The sequence below is a fragment of the Pavona decussata genome, unplaced genomic scaffold (genome assembly GCF_977016875.1).
Source record: "Pavona decussata unplaced genomic scaffold, jaPavDecu1.1 SCAFFOLD_69, whole genome shotgun sequence".
Lineage (NCBI taxonomy): Eukaryota > Metazoa > Cnidaria > Anthozoa > Scleractinia > Agariciidae > Pavona > Pavona decussata.
This window is the reverse complement of record NW_028145488.1, coordinates 2,271,995-2,296,843: the sequence shown is the minus strand read 5'-3', so window position 1 is coordinate 2,296,843 and position 24,849 is coordinate 2,271,995. Positions and strand designations below refer to the sequence as shown.

Sequence of the window (24,849 nt, the reverse complement as noted above, 5' to 3'; positions counted from 1 at the left end):
TGCAGCACTGCACTTTTTTTTTTTTTTTGAGCACGCTAAGGCAACAATGGAAGGATTCGCAATGATGCGTCATATTCGGGGTTAAACGAAAGATGTCAGTATACTATGATCATAGCGTAAAAAATATTTTTTGTTTGTGCTTTTGTTCGTCATTTGTTTCCTACCTTTCATTAGCATTTACTTGTTTTATATTTCTTTTTCTAAAAGTTAATTTTGTGGTTAAAAAGCCGGATCCATGGCGTGGTCCAAAAATCGCACTTCAACAGACGCTATGCAGTCAGTTTTCCTTTTCTCTGATCGCCGTTGTATTTGCAGTTGTTTGGATTTACAGACGCTACAATATAAGTTATTAGTTGACAGCTTGTTCGTGGTTTGTATCTTTTTTCAGTTTTAATTTAATTTTTAGTTTTTTCATTTATTTTAGTTTAAATGCTCTTCTTCTTCTTCTTCTTCTTCCTCTTCCTCTTCTTCATCGTCTTCGTTTGCTCGCCTGTTAGCGATTATATCCTGTTGAGTTTTCTCTATTATTCATTGTCTAATGGAGCCTTTTGGCCTCACACATTCAATTGGGTCCATCTTCTGTCCAGTGCGCATGTCCAAACTTTTTTATTTATTTATTTATTTATTCATTTATTTATTTATTTATTTATTTATTTTTTTTGCACCAAAGTAAAGCGAACACAGTTTCGAAAGTACTGCTGGATAGGTTTTGAATTCAGTGAACGCTTGAAAATTTTATCCAAAACGCACTCGAAAGTTCCAGCACTGCTGCGATCTTTTGGTAGAATCGAAAATCGGATTTGTTATCTAAGCTGCAGATCATATGGATTGTTCACGAAAAATCTGAAAAAGGACTATCTGTTACGACAATGCAGTTAATATGGAGGCCACTGAATCGTTTTTGGAACCGTGCAAAACGAAAATGTTTCCAACATCGGTCCTGAAAATAAATTGCAAATGTCAACTGACACATCATCTTGTTCATAGGTTGTTAGTTCATCAGTAAAAGCACTGCTTTCAGTCAAATCGCCCCAACAAAATACATTTATTTAAACTGCGGATGAAAGAATGAACAAGTGAATGACCATCCCAGTGTTTGAAACTGAGGGCGTTTTGGGTGTTTCGCGTTTTCGCGCACTGGAGGCTTGGGTACGAGAGACGTTAGCAGAGCAAGACGGGAGACTTGTTTGACTTTACATATCAGAGTTACTTTACAAGCTGAAAATGTATTAGCACTCAACGAGTCAGGATTTGATTGTGCTTTCTTTTTTATTTTTTTCCCCTTTTATTGTTATCAATTTGCCGGGGTTTCGGATTTTCTGCATTTTTAGCGATGGGACAGAATACATATTTTCAGGATGAATGAGTAGCCTAAGAATTGTGTCCATAAAACAAAATAGTTGAAAGAAAATTTCTTTCACGAAGTAAGTATTACGAACCGAATTTATGACAACAAGTACGAAAGGTACAAGAATTCCACTTTCCTTTTTTCGTAAGTCCATTGTCCACTTTCCCATTCTTCAAATCAGATCACTTCCATATTTGGAAAACGAAACCAATTCGGGAAAAAACCCTTCTTCATCAAAGCGTGCATCCTGAGAAGGATCAAGCGAAGAAGGTTTTCTTCTTCCTTCTTGCTTTTAAACATAATTTACTCGTACTTTCGCTATTGATACTGCAATCATGGGGTGACAAAACCTTTTTTACCGAGATTGTTAACATGTAGCGAGTGACTCAACTTTATGGAGCTTAGCTGTGGGCAAACTTTCTCCGTGGATCGTGAAGCTGATCGTTTGGCGAATTTGTCGAAGGTAAGCGTACGACAAAGTGGATATAGCGTGTATAGTTTGCTCTCTTTAGCTTCGTTTTTAACTTTCAAACAACCCTTGATTCAATATCCACTTTAATCTTTCAATGAAGATGGGCCTTAGTGTTTTGTAAAAGCTCGAGATTAATCAAGTCTTATAAATTGTTCATGGAGGCTTCGCGTTAAATTGGAATTTAGCTTACATGTTGCAGAGATTGTTGCTTGAAATCGATAATCTTACTATTGACTTAATAACGAACACGTTTTACATTGCTATAACTGCTTCTTTGGATTAAGTTAAACTTGATCGAGGTCTCTGCGTGGCTCTGACTAAATGAGGTTCGCGTTGAAAACTATGCAGAGCACGCTATGTCGGTAGACACATGCAAATTAAGCTTAATTTCAAGCGTACTGAAATTTCTCCGAAGAAAGTCTTGTTGTGTCACATTTTTCGCAGAATGCTAACAGTAAGTTCAAGTCTACGTTTCTATCAAATGTTTTGGTGCAAGCTGATCAAAAGATCAATCATTTCTTCTTGGTTTGTAATTTTTTATGACGCAGTTACAGACGCCATCCTGATCTGCATGGCTAGTCACGCATGGCCAGGCTGCTTATTAATGTCTCGCTGTTTGTACCACGAATAATAATTAGCATCTATAATTTGTTGATCTTAGACTATAAGAGATTCATTGTAAAGCCTTAAAATGATTCTAAACAATACTGCAAACTCTGTCCCCAAAAATTCTGGTGCAATTCATTGAGAAAGATTTCTGTACAGTCCGAATAAAATTGTACATGTGACGTTGTCATACCTGTTACACAAAGAACGAGCATGAATAGTGTTTAAGTCGTAAAATATCTGCATAATTTAAGTATGGGGCTGTGCAGAAATCTTGCTAGTTACTGTCTTTAATTCTGCAATGTTGATAAAAGATGATCCAATTGACTCTTGATGTTAAAACCATGTTGCTCTACCTTCTGCAGATGTCTGTGGTCCCTTCAAAATCATTAAATATTTCCTCAGATCAATTGTTGTTATTGTGCAATCATATACACATCAGTGTTTTTACGCGGGATGCCCTGAGGGGGCATACCGTGTCTAAAAACGGGACGATTTCTTTTTCCTCGTAGCCACAAATCGGTACATTAATTTATTCATTAAACTCACCCCTCTCCTACTCGGGGTGTATTGTTCTGATTGTCTTCAACAGAAGCAGGCCAATCAAAATCCATTCTTGTCGCTTACATCGCGAGGGAGGGGACCCACTCACTCCTACCTGTGTGACGTCAACGCATCATTTGATCTATTTATTAAAAACAGATTAAATTTGGCGCCATATTGTTAACATGTTGTGGACTCAAGTGTGCCGTTTTCAAACGGAAATTTCAGCATTTTGAAGCGGTGAATCGAAAGAATAACTTCTAAGAAGCACTCGACACCTAAAACGGTGGAAATTGGAGAGTTCCTGGCGAAGGAATCGTGCTTTCTTTGACAGTCTTAGACCACGGCGCGAGACTGAAAAAAGGTCATTGAGAAGCTTACGTTATCGCAATGGAATTCCTGCAATTTCCCTTGAAACCCTGAGTAGCGTAACACAAGGGAAACAACGTAACGCGATCGTCGTGACTCAAACTATTCCATTAGCAAGGATAGTTTTATCAATCGGCGAAGCATACAGTTGGAATAAATGAATCAGCCCCAGCATCTCACGTAATGCCAGTATAGCAGGCATCTTGTTCAATTGCATGTCAAAATTAATGCCATATTAGTTTTTATAATCTCTCAGTTAGTACGAGCAGTTTGATTGGTCAATTTTGCAGGTCAATTTTGCAGGCTGTATTTCACTGTACAGCCCACTGAATTTGAAAGTTTCCTTTTTCTCACGCCAGATTAACCTCAGAGACATAATAAATATCTTACTAAATAATAAATCTAATTTTCTCAGTCCATATAGTATGGACTGAGACTGGTGCAACTTACAGCAAAAAAAAAAAAACTTACAGCACGGACCTTGAACCCGGTTAGTAAGAGGTGTTGATTTGGCTGGTTGTCCAGAAAATGACATTGTGTTTAGGGAATTGATAAATTTCTGTTGCTCTTGCCTCTTTGTTATTATATTAAAACAGAGCTCTTTCCACCATTTGCAATCTCCAAACTGACCAATGCCTGCAATCTTGTGATAATATTTGCAATCATGCATATAGAAAAACAGAGCTCCTTCAACTATTTGTAATCTAGAAACCAAACAATAATTGTTTTATTGCTGCAAATTTTCTGCAACAATAATAATAATAATAATAATAATAATAATAATAATAAAAATAATAATAATAATAATAATAATAATAATAATAATAAAAAGTCTTTTATAATGGTGGAATTAATTTTGATAATATAGAATAGAGATCTTTATGATCCTCATGACTTGTCCCTTGTCTCATGACTGTGTTTATCACCAGTCAACATGAGGTGCTGAACAAACAACAGTAAAAGAAGCAATGCCCCCCCCCCCCCAAAAAAAAACAAAAAAACAATCTTTCAACATTCCTCCCTATGTCGGCATGGTTACCTGTACAACCTATGCTTCAACCTCCTCCAGCTCCAGCTATCAAGGCATAACACATCGATGACATCAATGACATCAATGAAATCAATGAGTAATCAATAGGTTATCGATAGATAATCAGTTGATTAGTCATGGATTATTGTCGATGATCAATGAGTAATAAACGACTAATCGATAGGCCACAAAATTTTTGGTTATTGATTAGTCATCGATTGCATGGATTAGTCTTTTTTTTTTTAACTGACAATTACATACTTTTAATTAAGATTACTATTGAAATTAGAATTAAATTAAATTAAATTAAATACCTCAAACATCTCCCATTTCTTTTTAAATTGGCGGATTTTATTTGTCTTAAAGGCTATGTATTTTTCTGTTTCATATTTGATTAGTCATTGATTGCATTGATTAGTCATTAATTTCATTCATTACTCATCGATATCATCTCGTGGCTGACGACTGAATTTTGCGAATAAGAACAAAATATAAGAAACTTATTAAATGTAAACAGATGTTTCCAGCTTTATTTTATCCAGCTTACAGTACATGTGAATTAAGCCTCAGAAGGCCTACACCCCCCGCATCTTGTTGTCGTTTATTATTGAACCAAACCTTGATGGTTGCCCCGTCAAGGTTGTTCAACTTGGCAAATTCTTCTATCACACCTTGAGATGGATATTTGCTCTCAAGGGCCATTTTTTGCAGATGGGAAAATTTTGTTTTAGTATTTGTGGTTGATGAAGCTGCTCGTTTCCTTTTTCCTGTGAAGCAAAAACAAAATAAAATTAGAAACATTTAGTTGAACATGTATTTATTTATTTATTTATTTATTTATATGCAAAGCTGATGAATAAACATCTGGTAAAATCATTTCCAGGAAAGACGTCAGTGTAATAATGACAGTACACAATGCATATGGATTGTGCAAAGGAAATAGTACTGGTGAATTGATTAAATTACACGTATTCATAAGTGATTCATGTACCTTTGATCTTTCCTCTCAGATCTGCTATGGGATCTTCTTCCTGTAGTCAGTTATTTATCCTTTGGTAGGGCTCTCCTCCCTCCTCCTAAAATTGTTCAAACGTCTTAGATTTGTTGAGAATTTCGGATCCTCTACCCTGGGACCTCTCCAACACATGGGTAGCAAACTGCGCGATGGGAATTTTGTTCACCCACAAAAGGCCTAGTGCTTCTTGGCTTAGTTCTGCTGTGTCTAAAGCAGGGCCAGGCAGTATAATAGTTGATGAGTAATCGATGGGTCATCGATGAGTAATCAATAACATCAATAGGTAATCAATTACATCAATAGGTAATCGATAGGCCACAAAACGTTTGGGCTTCAATTACTCATCGATTACTCATTGGTCATCGCCAATAATCAATGACTAATCAACTGATTACCTACTGATTACTCATTGATTACCAATTGATGTCATTGATCATCGATTCGTTATGCCTGGAGCTATCCATAGTACAGGGCTTGCCCAGGCAGTCTCAAGACTATTCAGCAACTCCTTTATATTACTGTCATCACTTCAGCCTTCAAGAGCAGTTTGGCAGGGATGTAAACATGCCAGCATCTAGCAAAATAAAAATAAAATAAAATAAAAAACATCGAATATTGCAGCATCTTAACACCAAATGTATTTTCCTCGACAAACATAACACAATTTATAACTTCTTCATCAACAGTTCCTGTTAATGAGCACTACAAAACTGGAGTGTTAATAAATATTTTGTAGCTGTTACTCAATAACCTTTTACTATTCATACATGTAAAAAGTTGTCATAAATACATGTTTGTCACTTGTGGACCTGTAATGATCCCAAGTGTTATACTCTCTTATTCTTAATTCATGATATATATGTTGTAGGTTAAAATGAGGTGAGCGGAGGTGAAATCAGTCAACTGTCACCTGATATGTGTGCAAAATATCATGGCTTTTTGACTTATTTGCATCAGGTTCTCACATGTTTTTTCTGTTATCCAACATTTGAGGCAAACAGAATGGTTGTATTCCTTTTGAGAACTGACACCTTAAGAACATACATGTATCACTAGCATTAGATGGTCACTTCCAAGAGATTGTAAAATAAATATTAATACTATGTTCATTAATAATTTACTGAGACTTTGTGGTTGGTTGTCATGGGGTTTCCTGATAATGGCTGCTTCAAAGGGAAGTGGTCACTTGCAAGGGTGGTCATACCGGCCACTTCAGTGCTTTGACAAAATTGCTCAAATTTAGGTTTGAGACAAAAAATCAAATAGTGTTTGTTACTAATGATGGATTTGATAAACCTCAACAGGTCTCTTCGTCATGTCACTTTTGGCTACAATCATTTATCTTTGTTTGTGTTTTTTCTACTCTTGATTTCAGTTTATCTGTCAGTTCAAGTGTTAAAGTGTTGGCTCAAGATGTGCAAATGTTCTTGGAGAGTATGATTTGGTAAGTTACAACATTGATACCAGCAATTTCCAACTCGTTATATTAATATTAATTATTGTTGTTGTATGGCTGATAGAGAAATCTAAATAAATTATAGTCAAAGCATTTTGGTCAGTACATCTGTTATAAGTAAAAAAGAAACTCAGGGTACAGTAGAATGTTTTAAAACCTGATGCTGTTTGACTGTACATGTATTTGTTGCCACTATCTCTGTAATTTAGCGCATCTTGTGGGTAATTGTACTTATTCACCTAATAAGACTTCTCCTCATCTCCCTCTTTTGTTTGCTTCTGTCAATCAATTTTTATTTCTATTTTTTTTATTTCTTATTAGGATTTTCAAAATTTTTCCTGTGCATAATTATAAATCTAAACTAAATTAAAATCACAGTTCCTACTAAATGTTTGATTTTCTATTTTTTTTTTTAGTGTCAATAATCAACAAGATTAAAGGTTTCCTGTGATGTCAAGGCTATCAAAGGTAATATCTTTGGTTTTAAGGGGAAACTTGATTGTCTTAATTGTGATGAGCTGTAAGCTTAAATGTTTCTGGATGTGTCATTGAACTCTGGTGGTGTAAAGTAATAATAATTACAACACACAACTTTTTGTCAATTGAAGATGACTCAGGTTATTTTATAAAATATTTGAGATAGTAGGCGCACTCTCATTGGTCGATAGGTGTGTTTAGATGAGAGTATGTATACACAGTTGTGACGTCACGCTTTCTGTGTCTCCCGGCACAATTTCTCTCTGTCTCGAATTCTCCCAACCCCTCTCGTGTTTAGATGAGGCTATGTAAACACAAGAAAAGTCCTCTATTGCTTAATTTATGACTCCCGCTCAGGTTGTCGAACGTCAATCAAAGTCACCTCAAACAGTCCTTCTCAGGACTACACTCACCCAGATGATCATAATTTACGTACTTGTGACAAATAACTTATGACATTTAACTTGCTGAGGTATTATTGTTTGGGGATGCACAATCTGGGAGCCAGCGAGGCATGCAAGGCAGACATGTAAGGCACTCAGGTCAGCCCAAAAAGCACTCAGGTTAGTTTAAATAGCTCCCCGGTAGCTTAACGGTTAGCATTTATGTTGGGGGTTGTTCATGCCTCGCATGCCTGGCATGTTTTGTTCATGCCTCGCTGACTCACATATTGTACATACACTCTTATTGTTTGTCTGCCATTGCGTCCGTCGTGTCGATTGAACCTTCGCACGCACAGAGATACATTTTCATGTGCCTGCTTTGCCAAGCTTATGGAAACAAACTGTGCTGTCGTTGAAAGTGTATCACATGAGTTAAGTTTAACCGCTTGATTCGCATTTTATATGTGCTGTCTGATGTAAATTATCGGTCAGTTTACCTTGCCAATACAGGGATAAATAATGACTTATGTGTGAGTTCCTTTTGTTTATATGCCGATCCTTGCAATTGCAAAACTACTTGTGCTCGAAAAACTACGTCCAAAACCCATGGTTGCCCCTGCAAAACTACGAAATTACACTGTACGTAACCGATTCATTTACACACACAATTGTGGCACGAAGAGAAAGTCGGCTGGTCAACAAAACGGTATTTGTATTCATGTCTGATTTACTCTCATCATATGTCAATGCATTCATAGCAATATCAAGGTCAAGCGAAGTCTAATAAAACTAATAACTATCCAGGCAAATCCTTTGATGTCCTGGATTCCAGACTTTATGTTTTGTGCCAGTGCTGTCGTATATTCTTTTTCGGCCACAGCCAGAATGATGGCTGCCATGAGTGGACATTGCAAGTTAATAGTCAAATAGAGCTCCAAGAGCAAATGATTTCAGAAATATTGCAACAAACAGCTTCTGTAATTACTGAGGAACGTTTGTAAATAAAAAATTTAGCTAACTTTCCAAAGATTATTGGGATTCAGGCAGATGAAAAGGACTTCAACTTCCTGAACTCTGTGGCGGTATTTGAAAAAGTTAGGCCAACGATTTCAAAGTGGTTCTATCACAGACAGACTATAGTGCGCATGTCCCCCTGCTGACATAATCCCTTTAAAGTTGAATTCGTCTTGTCATAGAAACTAATTTGAATTTCATGTATAAACAACTTGGCTTGCTTTGTACTATGAAGGAAATTTCATGAAAATGGATTTTGAATAGTAAAGATGTTTTTAATTATGCAGTTTTGATGAACATAACTTTTGACAGAATTACAGGTAAAGTGACAGGCTAGGTAAAGGTTGGCATAAGATTCCAGGGATTCAGCCTGCAACTAGTTATCTGTATATGTAGTATTTAGAAACATTGAAAATCCTTTAGTTTGTTTTTGAACTTACACATAGTAAGTTTGATATAACAAAAGATACAATTATAATCTCTGCAGCCTCAGTTACAGATGTAAGCTAGCACATTATTGCACTGACCACAAATAACTATGCTTTTCATCTATATACCTTTATTTTCCCCAAATTGCAAATTCATTGTACACGTATGACTCCTGGCTGATCAGCCAATCTCGTGCAGACAGTCATGAAGAGAATGGGTTGATTTTGGACATGAAGATGGAGAACGACAATTTTAAGGGAATGGTGGATTTGTTTATTTTTGCATTCCAGTAGACATTCTAAAATTCCAGAATGTTTTTGCAACTGCAAGTCAAGTTTTACCTCCTCGCTTCAAAGTCTGAGCAAAACACTGTTTTCTCAAATCAGAAAACTGTTGTCTGCATATTGATAATAATTTGCCCTATTTTCTTTGCTTATAAACCCTTTGCCTTAACTAATTGAGTTGAGAAGGAAGCACACTGCTGTCAGTTTATCAGTAAATATATTGTCTTTTTTCCTCTTATTTTTAGGAGTCCTCCTTTCTTAACATAGCCTCTACATCACAGGAAGGCCATGAAGAGGAAGCCCCAAGTTTGTCCTGCGGAAGAACATTGAGAGTGACTCTTCTAAGCAGTGAATGGAGGTCAACAAAAGGAGGCGTGTCAACCATCAACAGAGAGCTTGCCATTCAGTTGGCAAAGTTCCCTGATGTGCAAGTCAGTGTCTATCTCCCTGAATGCAGTGAAAAGGATAAAAGAGTTGCTGCTGGTCATAATGTCCATCTTCTTCAGGCGGAAGAAATGCCTGGTTATGACCCAGTTGATTGGTTGGCAACTATTCCAAAAGGTCATGTTATGGACTGTGTGATAGGCCATGGAGTTCAGCTTGGTAAACAAGTACAAGTCATAAAACGTCACCATGACTGTAAATGGATTCAGGTCGTCCATACCGACCCTGAAGAACTTGGAATGTTCAAAAATGTTGCAGATGCTGTTTCTAAAGGAGAGGAAAAGCACAAATTAGAAGTCAAACTCTGTGAATTGTCTGATCAAGTTGTAGCAGTTGGACCCAAGCTGGAGGAAGCTTTCTCAGGATATCTGCGTCCCTTTCAGAAAGATCAAAATGTTCTCAACCTCACCCCAGGCATCTTCTCTGAGTTTGCGGATGTAAAGCAAGCTTCTAAGGAAAGAAGAACATTTTCTGTTCTGTTGCTATGGAGTGGTGACAGTGAAGACTTGCAGCTGAAAGGTTATGACATTGCTGCTCAGGCAATTGCAAAGTTGAAAGACATGTCACAGCCCTACAAACTGAAGGTTGTAGGAGTAGAAAGTGGAAGAGAGCAGCAAGTAGCAGAAATGTTGCTCCAGCAAGGCATTTTTCGTGATCAACTTGTTGTACGTGGTTTCAAAGAAAGAGAGCAGTTGGCTGAGCAGTTTTGTGAGGTAGATCTTGCTATAATGCCTTCAAGATCCGAGGGGTTTGGTCTGCCCGCTCTTGAAGCTCTATCTGCTGGTCTTCCTGTGCTGGTAAGTGGTAACTCTGGTCTTGGAGAAGCTCTTAAGAATGTGCCTCATGGTTCAAACTGTGTAGTGGATTCAGACAATCCTAAAAGGTGGGCCAAGGCAATCAGGAGTGTCCGTCAGAAAAGAAGAAATGTTCGACTTGTGGAAATGAAGTATGTCTGTGAAGAGTATTCAAAGGTTTACAGCTGGGAGGAGCAGTGCAGGTCACTTGTGCAAAGAATGATGAACATCACTTCAGGTAAAATTCCTTTGTTGTATTAATAATGGCTGATGTAACCTGTGGTATAAAAAGACCAGATTTACAAAGCCCTTCTAAGTGAAGGTGCCTCCCAAGTATTGTTCACTGACAAAAGTTTACTGTTGGCTTAACGTATGAGACTTACATGTGTGAGGGCTTCGGTGGATTGTACTTGAATGTCAGAGTTTTGCAACTCAGATGTCCCATTCTCACAACTCACTGATGTCAAATTTTCACAAGCTTAATATCAGATCAAACAACTTGGATGTTGGATTTTGGAAGTAACATCTCAGAGGACAAATCTTCACAACTTGGATGTTGGATGGAATGTTAACAAGCTTCCCCATATTATTGCATGCTTTGAATTGGTAAAGAATAATAATGCAATGGTCTGTGATAGTGGTCTGGGGTATAATTTACTAATAAAGGCCAGTACATTATGTACATCACTGTATGTTGATGTTACTGATTCAAACACTGTGTATCTTTACACTCCTAAGATGCTATGTTGTATAATTTTGCTTATTACAGTTTTCTCCTCTGAAGGTTTTTCTGTTGGAAGTCAGTCTTCAGTAGCGGGTTACAGTCAGCTTCCTTTCCCTGCAGCCTCTCAAACTCATCTGACAAGTGGAACAGAAGGTAGGCATGAATCACTTTATCAAAACAGTTACAAGTAAGCTATCAGGTAGCATCTGCAAATATAATATTAAACTATAAGCTTTTTGATGTATGTTTATGACCTTTGTTCCTGCATTTATGTAAATGTTGCAGACTGCTGTCTTTGCAGTTGTTCTTTACTGAAATCACTGTTGATGCATATTTCTTCTTAATGTTACAAAATTGTTCAATTCCCCTCTGCAGGGTTTTCTGGTGGTAGTCAGTCTTCAGTAGCAGGGTATAAGCAGCTTCCTTTCCCTGCAGGTTATCAAACTCATGTGAGAAGTGGAACAGAAGGTTGGTGGGAATTACTATTTTTATTAATGACAACTACAGTACCGCCTGAATCCATATGTACATCAGCCGCGGGTTTGACGAGGTGGACACAAGGGCAGTGCACGCATTTTGCCCTTGCGTCCACCTCGAGAGGAACAAACGAAGCACGAGACGAAACCGAGACGAAACCTCGGGAATCACGCGTTCTTCAATGGCCGCACCTTCGTGCTCTTTATTGCCTTTGTTTGCTCTTTGTTTATGTTTCATTGTTAGTTATCAGGTCACATTTACCCAAGAGATTTTCACGGAAACCACAGCCACCTCTCGTGATCTCATCGATGCATCACTCACGGCTTGAGTTACTGTCACTCGAGATCAAAGCTTACGTCAATACGAAGGACTTTGAAGTTAAACTTCGACTTTTTATTTATCGCTCAGTAAATCTGCTATCAAAGTATCCTTGCAGAACTCGAAATTTTTCAAACAACTTGATCGAAAATGGCAAATGGAGCGTTGTCAGTGTTGTCACGCTTCGATTAATTTCGTTCGCATTACAACTTCACTCCGATTTAAGTGTGTCATTCAGAAATGGGAAAAAAACCGCTGGATTTTGTAGCTTGAAGGCTCGTTTTTTAGTCCTTTGGTTATTCACTTCGCTAGCCACGGAAAGCGTGTTGAATAAGTTCGGTTTCATTTGTTTGGAAAAAGGTGAGATCTTTTGGATGAGGACCTAAAGCGACTTCAAAGGAATGGAACAGTAGCGCAATTATGCGACCACAAACGGCAGAGTTTATTTTGTTCTTGATGTGTGAAAAAACTGCATAGAATGACTTGGGACTTTACATGCATTTAGTTTTTTTCGCAAAACATTTCCAAATTTGATATGTATTTATGAAAATAGAGCATTTTGAGAGCTTCAAAAAGAGATCTTGAACGAGGCTTTTTGTATTAATGTAGGCCGAAGTTCAATGTTTGTTTGTTGATCCGCAGTTCAAACTACAAAGTTAATTTATGCGAAGCCGTCTTCGATCGTCTGACGCATGTGTGAATTCCTGAAGGTTCATGTATTATTGCAGTGAGTCCTGAATGAAATTTAAATTCATCCCGAAAACGTTGCTTTTTTATTTGTATATGTATTTTTAACAAGAAGATCGGTTTGATTCGATTTCATACAAGAAAAGTACACACAAAAATATTATTTTTGGCTGCTTAGGTAAGTAAATACACGAAAGCATGGATTAGAGGCAAATTACGACATTGCTTGCACCATGCAAAAGCGGACAAGATGATGACGCTTACTTTCGACATAAAGCGCATCGCAATTGCAACGTCAATAATAAAACATTGATAATTTTTTTTGAAAGAGAGGAAGGATATTTCGCCGGGATATTTCTTTATCTAAAGGTAATGAATTCCTTCAAATTTTGATTTACTTGAAACATTTCGATACAAACTTCATTACTTGAGGAACTCACCATATTACAGGTAACGCATGTCGCGTGAGTCATGCAACATTCATTGGAGGAAAGCAAATCCGTTAATCGCGCCCTCAATCTGTTTCCCGGATCTGTTTACGGAAATCTGCTTGAATTTAAACGGCTAGAGAAAATGCATGGACGGCTTGTGTATGTTGAATTACGCGAGGGTGGAAATCCATGCACCTTAAACAGTCCCAAGATTTATAATAGTCTCCTACGCGACGATTCCAAAGACCGGCTGCATTTCAAGGCGGCGTTTCATGTTTCGTGCGGTTTACTTGAGAAAAAAATCTATTCAACAGAAAACAATAAAACCACAATAGGCTATAAGATGCTATTGTGTTTGGGCCTTGTCCTTTTGACCGCGGGAAATATTCAACCTAGGTTTCCTCTCGTGAACCGCGCGGTTTCGTCTCATGAACTGCACGGTTTCGTCTCGTGAACCGTGCGGGCCTTCACACCTTCTGCCCTTGCGGTTCACGCGTGCCAATGTGCATATGGATTCAGGCGGTACTGTATCACTGACAACAATTTTGCCAACATGTACATGTACATGTAACATTTGCAAAAACTGTTAGCTGTGCATGTCTTTTTACCTTGTTAAATAATAATTATTTAGATTTTTGATACTTGTATACTCTATAACTATAATTATAGGATTCTTGTCCAGAAATACACTTGTTATTCCTTTTATTGGTTGCTTTTTAGTTATGACAGCTGGACAAATTTTCCGTGGTCTTGAGCAAATGCGACATGAAGCAGGCAAGATCATCGGCAAGACACAACTTTTAGAGGAGTTAAAGAAAACTGTTTCAGACAAAGGCTTCGAAATTTCTGATAATGAAGGAGCAGGGAATTGCATGTTCTATGCATTATCAGAACAACTGAACCTGGTGAAAGGAATCCAAATCTCTCACAAAGTATTGAGGCAGTGCATAGTCCAATACCTCAAGGAGAACCCTACACTGGTAAGTTACAATGTAGTATTGGTAATGTCAAACAAGTGAGTTTGGATCCATTTTATGGTTATAGAAATCAATTAGCAAAGCAATAAAATGGGAGACGTTGAAGTTTCTTTTTGGAGTATGCCAAAGTGGCTGACTGAAAAATATACTGTTAAGGACACTAACCAGTTCCCATTTATTTGATTGGCTTTTTTTTTGATCAGACCATAGTTACTTGTCCCTAGTTGCAATGTTTATTCATATTTTTCTCGATTTGATTGGTCTTGTAATCGGACCTTTTAGCGTCCCCACGCGCATATAAAAGCGGCCGTAGCGTCTCTTTTTGCTAGAGAGTCACCTACGATAGTATTGAAGTTTGGTTTGCGTTTTCTTGAATCCTTGCAATTGGCACAAGTGGGACCGATATGTGAGTAATCTTTTATTTTTGTTAAGTTAGATTTCATTATGGGCGAATGTACGCAAACGGATTATTGTACAATCAACCACAAGAGGGATTAATCACTTCATAGTTGCAAAAGGCGTCAATTGGATGGAAACGCATTTATCAGGAAGGGACGCCCACTAAGTTTTAAGTTAGAGAGCGCTAGGCTCTAAATCAGTTCCTAATTTTATTGTAGAGCACGACGGTTGATTGAAACTCGATTAGTTTTAAGATACTTTTATGCAAGTTAATCGTTTATGTAATTGTGAAAGCCGCATTATCGTCGCTAGGACCTAGTTTTGATTGCGCGTCTATTTCGACTTAATTAGTAGAGTTTCGTTGTATTGTATTTCAGCCAGGTTGTTTTGGTCGTTTGGTCGTTTAGCTGGTCGTTTTAGTTGGTCGATTTGGCATTTTGGCCTTTCTGTACTATTGGTCGTTTTTCGTTGGAATAAATCACCGTTAACCGTCAACTTTGGTTCTCCGTGGTTCTTGACCTTTTGAGTTTTACGACCCGTAAAGTAGTCCCTAAATGCTTCGCCGCGACACGACTTGAAATCTTGAACTTTTGGATAATTGAACTTTCTTGTCAGTCGCCGCAAGCGCCACATATACCTTTATTGTGAATTCATTAGATAAACACAATAATTATCACATTCAAATCCTAGCAGTATGCAGATGTTTGTCACTGCATGAATGTAGTTTAATGGTCTTAATTAGCTCCCACAAGTCTCCTGTAGCTGAGTGCTATAACATCCAAATTGAAGGTCAAAGGTTCAACTCTGTTAGAGGGAAGAATTCAGATTTTCTTTTTCCGAGTACAATATGCCTGTGTCACTGACTGAAAAATACCTCCATCAAGATAAAACTTAATTGTTGCTTCATATCTTGCTGATTTCATTTTGCAAGAAAAGGCAGAAGTCAATTCTAAAATGGTTGCTATTTCTTGGACAGTTGGTACATTACTCAAGGGCTAATATCACATGGATGCTTAAAGCCAAGCAAAGCTCTGAAATTGCATTGTATCCAATGCTTCACTTATTCATTAACAAATGGATGCATAATTTATAGGCTTAATTAAATTATGGAACAGTTGAGATGTTTCGGTATAATTTGGTTTGTTGCGGATCGATGCACTGGTGAATTTAGTGAAAATCTTTACCCTCCAGTTGATCATTGGATGACGTGGCACAATGAACTTTGACTTTTTTGTTTATAATATTATTGTTATGTTGTTCTTTTGCAGCAAGATGGGACAGAACTGTTTAACTTTGTACATGGACATCAATCTTGGCCTGATTACCTTAGAAACATGGCAGGAGATGGGACATGGGGTGACCACGTCATTCTCCATACTGCAGCAAACTGCTTTAAAACATGCATTCACGTGATCAGCAGTCTGTCACATGACTTAACTATCCACCCAGAACATGATGTTAGCAGCAGCAGCAGCCAGCTTGTGTTGGGACACCTGCATGAACATCACTATGTCAGCCTTCGACCCAAACCAGGTAGAGGAGCGTAATATGATTGGGCACAAACAACTTTCTCTAGATTGCATACCATATTTATTCAATTTACTGCCCTGGGTGCAAATTAACTTTTTGGCCCATAAAGTTGATTAAGAGTAGCTCCCCTGGTGGGTCTTGCTTGTTTGTTCTTGTGGACTTACCCTTTTTGACTTCCTCCTTAGCCAACCATCTGCCCCTGAAACTTAACCATTCCAGCGGTCCTTACACTGCCACTTTTTCTGGTATATTCAGGTACAGTAGGTTTGTCACAAAGCAAGTCAAGTTCACTAAAGCAGAATAAAAGGCCTTTATCATTTCCTGAAAGAGAACCTCCCAAGCAGCCAAGGCAAGATGGAGAAGATTGCTATGGGCAAGGTAATTAAGTTGCTACCTGAGCTATACTGTACTAATATAATAATAATTATTAAGATTTATGTGATAACTGAAACAGACAGTTGAGCTCTTTGTTGTTTATCTTCTCAACCTTTAATGACAATGTTGAATTGAAATAATTACTATTCCATTTGATAAAAATAGGTCTTTCTTAAAAGTGACCAAGTTGTCACCTTCTCTTTCTTATGTTAAAACATTTGACAATTTCCCTAGATTAGCCCAGTGGTACATTTAGCAAGATCTGGATCTTGAACTTAACCCTTTAAACCCAAAACCATGATCAGCATCTCATTTCTCCTAGTTTCTGCTGTTTGATCAAACTAATCAGTCATGAGAATGAATGAACTGATCAACTACATGTCAGAAAAATGACTTGATGTTTAAACAAATTCTCCCAACTAGTTCTATAAGGAACATAGTATAGAGAACCTAAGGAGAAACAATATTATGCTCTCCCAGGATTAAATCCAGTTACTGACTTAAACTCTAAATGCCATTTTAATGTGATGTGCCACGTTGTTACAATATTTTCAATTTTTCATCTAAAGGTAACATTTCTGGTGGAAGTCAGTCTTCAGTAGCTGGTTACAGTCAGCTTCCTTTCCCTGCAGCCTCTCAAACTCATCTGACAAGTGGAACTGAAGGTAGGAGTGATTGAAAAAATGTTTAAAGTGCCCCTAACTCTTCAATTTGTTTTCTTTTGGTAGATTTCCATATCTTTCAAGAACTCATTTTCGAAAAAATTTTTAAGAAATATTGAATCCTTTTCTTTTACGAGCGCTAGAAGTGAAGGCAGTCTTGTCGATATTTTCACCTATCGTCCGCATTAGTCCCCCACTCGGCCAAATATGGAGCGTGACGTAAGAAAAGGACATCGTGCAAAAATATCTGAAGATTTGCGGTAATGCTTCAATTGTAAACAGAGAAAATGGTTGAAAAATGTCTGGTTTTTGGATGCAGCAACTCTCGAAATGTAGAGAAAGGAATCAGCATGCATAAGATTCCTTCTGAACCCTTCTGGTGTCCTTTTCTTACGTCACAGCTAAGAAAGTGTCAAATATCGGACGCTTCTCATTGGCTCATTCCTAATGAGCCCACGAGACAAAAATTTGTCCAGCGGGGCTTAAAGCGCGCAAAAATTTAAAAATTTCAGTAACTTTCCGCGCTCGTAAAATAAAAAGGATTCGATATTTCTAAAAAAAAATTTCGAAAATGAGTTCTTCACAGATATCGAAATCTACCAAAAGAAAACAAATCGAAGGGTTAGGGGCACTTTAAAGCAATTATCACAACAGAGTATATGTATCACATACACAGTGAAAAAAAATTAAAAAGTCATGTGTCCTGTTGACTTTGTAATGAATAATTTATTGTGCTCATTTCTATCTGAAGGTTTTTCTGATGGAAGTCAGTCTTCAGTACATGTAGCAGGTTACAGTCAGCTTCCTTTTCATGCAGCCTCACAAACACATTTGAGAAGTGGAACAGAAGGTAACTGTAAGCATTTGTATGATCCCAACAACTGTCACATGGCATTAATTTTATAAAAAAAATTAAGTGTAAAAGTAAAAGTAAAATCCTTATTTTTGACTATGAAAATTTGTTTACTGTGAAAACATAATTTTGTGTGCCCCATACACTAATACACTACCATGTTGTCTGTTTTGTGAATTGTCTGTGTAGGGTGTGCCTATATAAGAGCAAACACCTTTTTGAGTATACACTGGTGGCAAGAAAATTAGAACAGATATTTCTGCTAACACAACTGAGAATGATTTGCATGAACTCAGAAATTATGGTACTCTGGTGTTTATGAATTTACCTTCGATTTTTCCACAGTCTGGTGTTTTTTTCTTTTTTTTTTTCCAGTTTGTTCCTTTCAAGTTTTGCTTGCAAAAATGCTTCATGTAAATTTTGGGATTTCTTCCGTTTTGTGGGTACCCTTTTCACTGAAACTCTTCACAAGGAAACTGTCCTGCACAATCCAAACAAGTTTGGTGAACAGGCAACCAATGAAGTTTGCCGGTCTACACTTTTGTATAAGAAGTTTGGAATTTTGGAAATGGTTGGTAATGAGTACACTTCCTCCTTAGCCAACTATCTGCCCCTAAAACTTAACCGTTCCAATGGCCCTTACGCTGACACTTTTTCTGGTATTTTCAGGTACAATAAGTTTGTCACAAAGCGATTCAAGTTCGCTAAAGCAGAATAAAAGGTCTTTATCATTTCCTGAAAGAGAACCTCCCAAGCAGCCAAGGCAAGATAGCACCAATTATTATGGGCAAGGTAATTAAGTTACTACCTGAGGTCTATACTGTACTAATATAATTAAGATTTATGTGATAACTGGAACAGACAGTTGACCATTTAATGATAATGTTGAAATTATTTCATTATTCATTTGATTAAGTTAGGTCTTCGTTATAAGTTACGAAGTTCACCTTCTCTTTCTTATGTTGAAACCTTTCACAGTTTCCATAGATTAGCGCTGTAGTGCATGAATCATAATATTCTGCTTCTTTAGTGGATCAAGTTGAACCCTGTAAAACCCAAAAGCAATTCTCCTTACAGTGTCAATATTTGATCAAACTAATAAGTCATGAGAATGAATGGACTGATCAACTAAGAAGCATGACTTCATTGACTTGATGTTTAAACAAATTCTCCTAACTAGTTGTATAGGGAACATATGGAGAACAGTTAGAAGAATGTTGATGATGGAGCCTAAAGAATAATAAAATCTTGCTTTCCCTAGAGTTTCTGACTTACAACCTAAAATGCGATATTAAGATGAATTGCAATGTCGTTTCAACTTACAATTTCCCCTCTAAAGGTTTTTCTGGTGGAAGTCAGTCTTCAGTAGCAGTTAACAGTCAGCTTCCTTTCCCTACAGCCTCTCAAACTCATCTGACAAGTGGAACAGAGGATAGGTTTGTAGGTAAGTCAATCTTCAGTAGCAGGTTACAGTCAGCTCCTTTTGTTTTGTTGTTTTTTTTTTTTTTGCTTTGTACATCCGAACAGTTGTAACAAGTTTAAGTTTCTTCAATGTCTCAAGCTGTCTCTAATGCATGTTTACTTAAAAAGTTGTAGTTGAAAATTCCTCTTGCATGTTGACGCCAGTAAATTCTAACAGCTTGTCTTTATAAAGCTTTTATCACGACTACCAGCCATTGGTTGTTATACTGGATATGCGAGTGCGGCAGGATTTTCAAAAAAGCGCCTGTCTGTAAAAATCAGACAAATTCTAAATTTCGCGGCAAGGGTGGAAAATTCGATTTCTTTCATATTTTAATGTCAGATAGGCTAGGATATAAATAAAATCACTGTATAGTTTTTTTGGTGAAATATCCTTTTATTTCAAAGAAAAATGCAAATACCGAAAATCCGTTAAAATCGTCATTTGAGGCGCTAATTTATTACACGGGTTTGAGAGCCTCGCGTGCGAAAAGAAATCATTTTACCGCTTTTAAAACACTAAAATCTTTTTTACTATCTTTAAATATCTGTTGGAATGATTTTGGGAAATATTGTGTCGTTCTGTGTATATAAAATAATTTAATTTGAAAGGCATACAATTCACTGCAGTAAAAGTACTTCGTGAATAAAATTAATTTTCACCATGTGCGAAACCTTCAAATCGATTAAGCTTCTGGTGGTTGAATTTTAGAAGGATGTTCTATAGACAGGGTACAGGAATCTATAGACCATCCTTCTAAAATTCAACCACCAGAAGCTTAATCGATTTGAAGGTTTCGCACATAGTGAAAATTAATTTTATTCACGAAGTACTTTTACTGCAGTGAATTGTAAGCCTTCCAACTTAAATTATTTCATATACACAGAACGACGCAATGTTTCCCAAAATCATTTCAACAGATATTTAAAGATAGTAAAAAAAAGATTTTAGTGTTTTAAAAGCGGTAGAATGATTTGTTTTCTCACGCGAGGCTCTCAAACCCGTGTAATAATTTAGCGCCTCAAATGACGATTTTAACGGATTTTCGTTATTTGCATATATTTTTTTTTTTTTTGAAATAAAAGGATATTTGACCGAAAAAAACTATACAGTGATTTTAGTTATATCCTAGCCTATCTGACATTAAAATATGAAAGAAATCGAATTTTCCACCCTTGCCGCGATGTTTGATTTTTACGGAGAGGCGCTCTTAAGCCTTTCTCTCGGAAATGAGTTTTTGGCTTCCATTTTACCTGTAGTGTCTGCTGCGTATATGTGAGTAAAGTAGGTGCATTTAGGAGCTTTTAGGGGGTGTGTCTTTGTGCAGAGGCTCAACTGTCTTTTGCGAAATGTAGGACACACACAGACACAGATACCTAGTGGACTACATGAAATATACCGCTTTTTAAAGTGGTAGGTGACACCTTTAGTTTGGAACAAAATGGCAGCTCTTGGATAACATACAAGTTTTGTGTTGTTCTTCTGTAGGTCCAGGCCTGGCTTTAGTTGTCAATTTTCTCAAAGATACGTACAAAAAGGGGTCGCTTTTGAAACCACTCCTTTGGGAGAACACCTTGAAGCTACCCATTGAGGATGTTTACACGAGACTGAAAATCGTTTCAAGAAGGAAAACCAATTTTCACCTAGGACGCGATGAAGTGGACATGTATGACATCTTTGTAGCCCCAGATGATGTAACCGTATTGGTAGAAGGAAGCCCTGGTATCGGGAAGACAACATTTTGTCTCAAAATCGCGTATGACTGGGCAAATGGAAAAATCCCTAAAGAGCGTTTCTTTCCCGAGTTTGAAATTGTGCTACTGCTGAAATGCAGGGACTTTGATGGGGACGTCTTGGAAGCCATTAATGAACAACTTCTACCAGAAGATGAAAAGCTCAGGAAAGAGCTAATAGATTACATTAAAGAGTTCCACTGCCATGGAAAAGTTTTATTGATTTTGGATGGTCTGGATGAGCTACCTGAAAAGTTTAAACCTAATGTGGATAAATTGCTTCGTAAAAAAATTTTGCCATTTTGTTATGTCTTGGCCACATCTCGCCAAGAAAGAGGAATTCAGATACGACAGAAGGTTGACTTTGACGTTCTTTTGCAAATTGAAGGATTTACAGAAACAGATGCTTTTGAGTACATCAGAAAGCATTTCAATCATTTGGGGCCCGAGCATTTGTCAAAAGGAGAGAGGCTTATCAAAGCAATCCAGGAAAACCCTTTCCTCCATGCTTTACCAAGCAATCCATTGAATCTGCTCCTTCTCTGTGTTGTTTTTGAGGACTATAAGGGAGAACTTCCATCTCGTCGAACTGAGCTCTATCAGATTATTGTTCGATGCATTTTACGAAGATTCTGTGCAAAAAATAATTTGGAAGCTCCCAAGGATGATGAGGCTCTTGAGAAGAAATTTGAACAGAGTTTACTGGCCCTGGGAGAGTTAGCTTGGAAATGCCTGTTAGAAGATCGTCTTTCTTTTCGTGAAGGAGAACTTGCAAAATTTGAAGAGATGTATCCAGATCTGGCAGCTCGGATATCAGGTCTCGTTTTCAAGGAAGCCAGTCTGAAAAAAATCAACCCACAGCACGAATACCACTTCTTTCATAAAACATTTCAAGAATACTTGGCTGCAGCATACCTGGCATTTCTGTTATTAATGAAAGAGGTCAATATCTTGAAAGTGTTTCAGTTGAGCTTCTTTGACGAAGTCGTAGAAACATACCTGGAAGTGTTTCTGTTTCTATCTGGTATACTGGGTAACGAAGCGACTATCCTTTTCAGACAGATTGGTAAGAAGCTGGAGAGTGAAGACTGGGACTGGCTCAAGTGCCGAGAGGAAGAAGCATCGTTTTTTACTGAAAGTTTCAGTGAAAGTGGAAATGCTGAAGAAGTGGCGATGGCTCTTTTTTCCTTCATTCCTTTCCCTTTGACTTTGGAGGTGAGGGTACGCGACGAATATTCTTATTCTAGTTTCTTTGAGGTTGCAAAATACTGCCGGAACTTTTCAGAATTACAGCACCCTGTTTATTTATCTGTGTGTTGTGATGAAGATGATGACGATTTTGAAGTAAATTTTGCTTTTGATTACCTGAAATCCTGCCCCAAACTACAGAGTTTGTTCGTTTCCGGATTAGAAGCTCTCGGAGATGCCTTTTACAATGGACTATCTCAAAACTCGACTTTAAAGTCAGTTACTCTTAGAACTTTGCAAAGCCTCTCGTCTGACATAGCTGATATTCTTGGTGACAGTTTGGCTTCAAGCAACACCTTGACCTCCGTGACGTTTGAACTGTGTAATGAGTGGGGAGAGGCTTGGGCCAGAGCTCTTGAAAAAGGATTGTCTGCGGATACACCATTGAAGTCAGTTGTCCTCAAGATTTATGGTTCATTAAGTGACACTTCAATACTGGCCTTGAAAAGAGTTTTACTCAACACATCTCTGACCTCTGTTGTCATCACAATTTTTGGAGACATGCAAGATTCATTAGCTGCTGCCCTTTGTGAAGAACTTTTAGAACAAGCCGTTTTGAAATCTTTTACTTTGATTGTTTTCGGAAGGCTGAGCGAATCAGGCATCGTCTTCGTAAAAAGAGGTTTCTTACAAAATTGCTCCGTGGATGCTTTGGAAGTAAAAATCTTTGGTGAACTCCCAGACAGCTGGGCGACTGTTATTAAAGGTGCAATTTCAGCAAACAAAGCAAAGCAGTCGTGCACTTTCCACCCGAATACCAGTGGAAACATTGCAGGTGCTAAGGTCGCTTGTCTTACTCCTGTTTTGGCCAAGAGCAGTTTTAATTTAGAACAGACATTAAACGTCTGGGCTGAGTTGAGCTGCGAAGTTATAGAAGCTGTCAGGAGACTCTTGGTGAATTCCACACCGTATCGACTCACTCTAAACATTCACGGAAACCTACCTGATGATGTTGCAAGCAGTCTTGTGAGCTACCTAAAAATAGAGAAGTGCGTACACCTCGTTACTTTCAACATTTGGGGAGAGTTGACCGCTAACGGGAAGGCTGCTATTGAGCAGTTTTCAGGTGCCAACCACAATGCGAACTTAAAGGTGATTATCCATGACTTGATATCAGACTGTTCTCCCGATGGCCTTAATTTCTGTATTGATAATCCCTCGTTATTACCTTCAGTATTCACTAAAGTGAAGGATACTGGAACAAGTGAACTTAGTCTCACAATCAGTGGCGTGAGTGATGACTGGACACAGGGTCTGATTGACGGTTTAACTAACAGGACGTCATTAACAACACTTTCTCTCACAATTGAAAACTGCCCTGGCGAGAACGTAGGGTGGATGCAACGTCTGTTTGAAGCAGTGTTGGAAAACACCTCCTTAGGTACACTCACTCTCACTTTTACATTATATTCCCTCAGTAACAATTTTGCGAAAAACGCGTGTTTAACGGCACTCTCCCTTACCATCAACGGCCACACCAGAGACAGTTGTTTCCTTTGCTCAGTTCTTTGTGATGGTTTGGCGTCAAACAAGTCATTACCTACACTCACTCTTACAATCAATGACTACAGTGGCACGGCGGGAGTCTGGATACAGGGTCTGGGTCCTGGTTTGGCGTCAAACAAGTCATTTCATACACTCACTCTTACAATCAACGACTACAGTGGCACGGCTGGAGTCTGGATACAGAGTCTGGGTCCTGGTTTGGCCTCAAACAATTCATTACATACACTTACTCTTACAATCAGCAACAACGGTTTCACGGCTGGAGACTGGATACGGGGTCTGAGTGATGGTTTGGCGTCAAACAAGTCATTACATACACTCACTCTTACAATCAACAACTACAGAGGCTCGTATGGATACTGGATGCAGGATCTGGGTAGTTGTTTGGCGTCAAACAAGTCATTACATACACTTACTCTTACAATCAACGACTACGATGGTACGACTGGAGCCTGGATAAAGGATCTGGGTGATGGTTTGGAATCAAACAAGTCATTATATACACTCACTCTTACAATCAACGACTACAGTGGCACGGGTGGAGACTGGATACAGGATCTGGGTAATGGTTTGGAATCAAACAAGTCATTAGATACACTCACTCCTACAATCAACGACTACAGTAAGCCTGATGGAATCTGGCTACAGTATCTGTATCTTTGTTTGGCGGAAAACACGTCGTTACATACACTCACTCTTACAATCAACAACTTCAGTGAAACGGATGAAGTCAGGATTCTTTGTCTACGTGACAGTTTGGCCAGAAATGAGTCATTAACTACTGTCAGTCTTACAATCAACAA

The 24,849-nt window shown here is 38.0% G+C and overlaps 1 protein-coding gene across 1 annotated transcript in view; it reads left to right on the top strand.

The window, feature by feature from the left end:
• Nucleotides 1–23,987, top strand: part of LOC146477755 (uncharacterized) — a 112,563-nt gene extending 88,576 nt beyond the window's left edge. Inside the window, exons 5-10 of the mRNA XM_085113092.1 lie at nt 17,152–17,247; nt 17,996–18,094; nt 18,767–18,889; nt 19,437–19,541; nt 21,048–23,921; nt 23,959–23,987. Of these exons, the coding sequence (XP_084969218.1) occupies nt 17,152–17,247; nt 17,996–18,094; nt 18,767–18,889; nt 19,437–19,541; nt 21,048–23,921; nt 23,959–23,987 (3,326 nt within the window). The remainder of the gene's footprint in view (nt 1–17,151; nt 17,248–17,995; nt 18,095–18,766; nt 18,890–19,436; nt 19,542–21,047; nt 23,922–23,958) is intronic.
• Nucleotides 23,988–24,849: the final 862 nt, after the last annotated feature.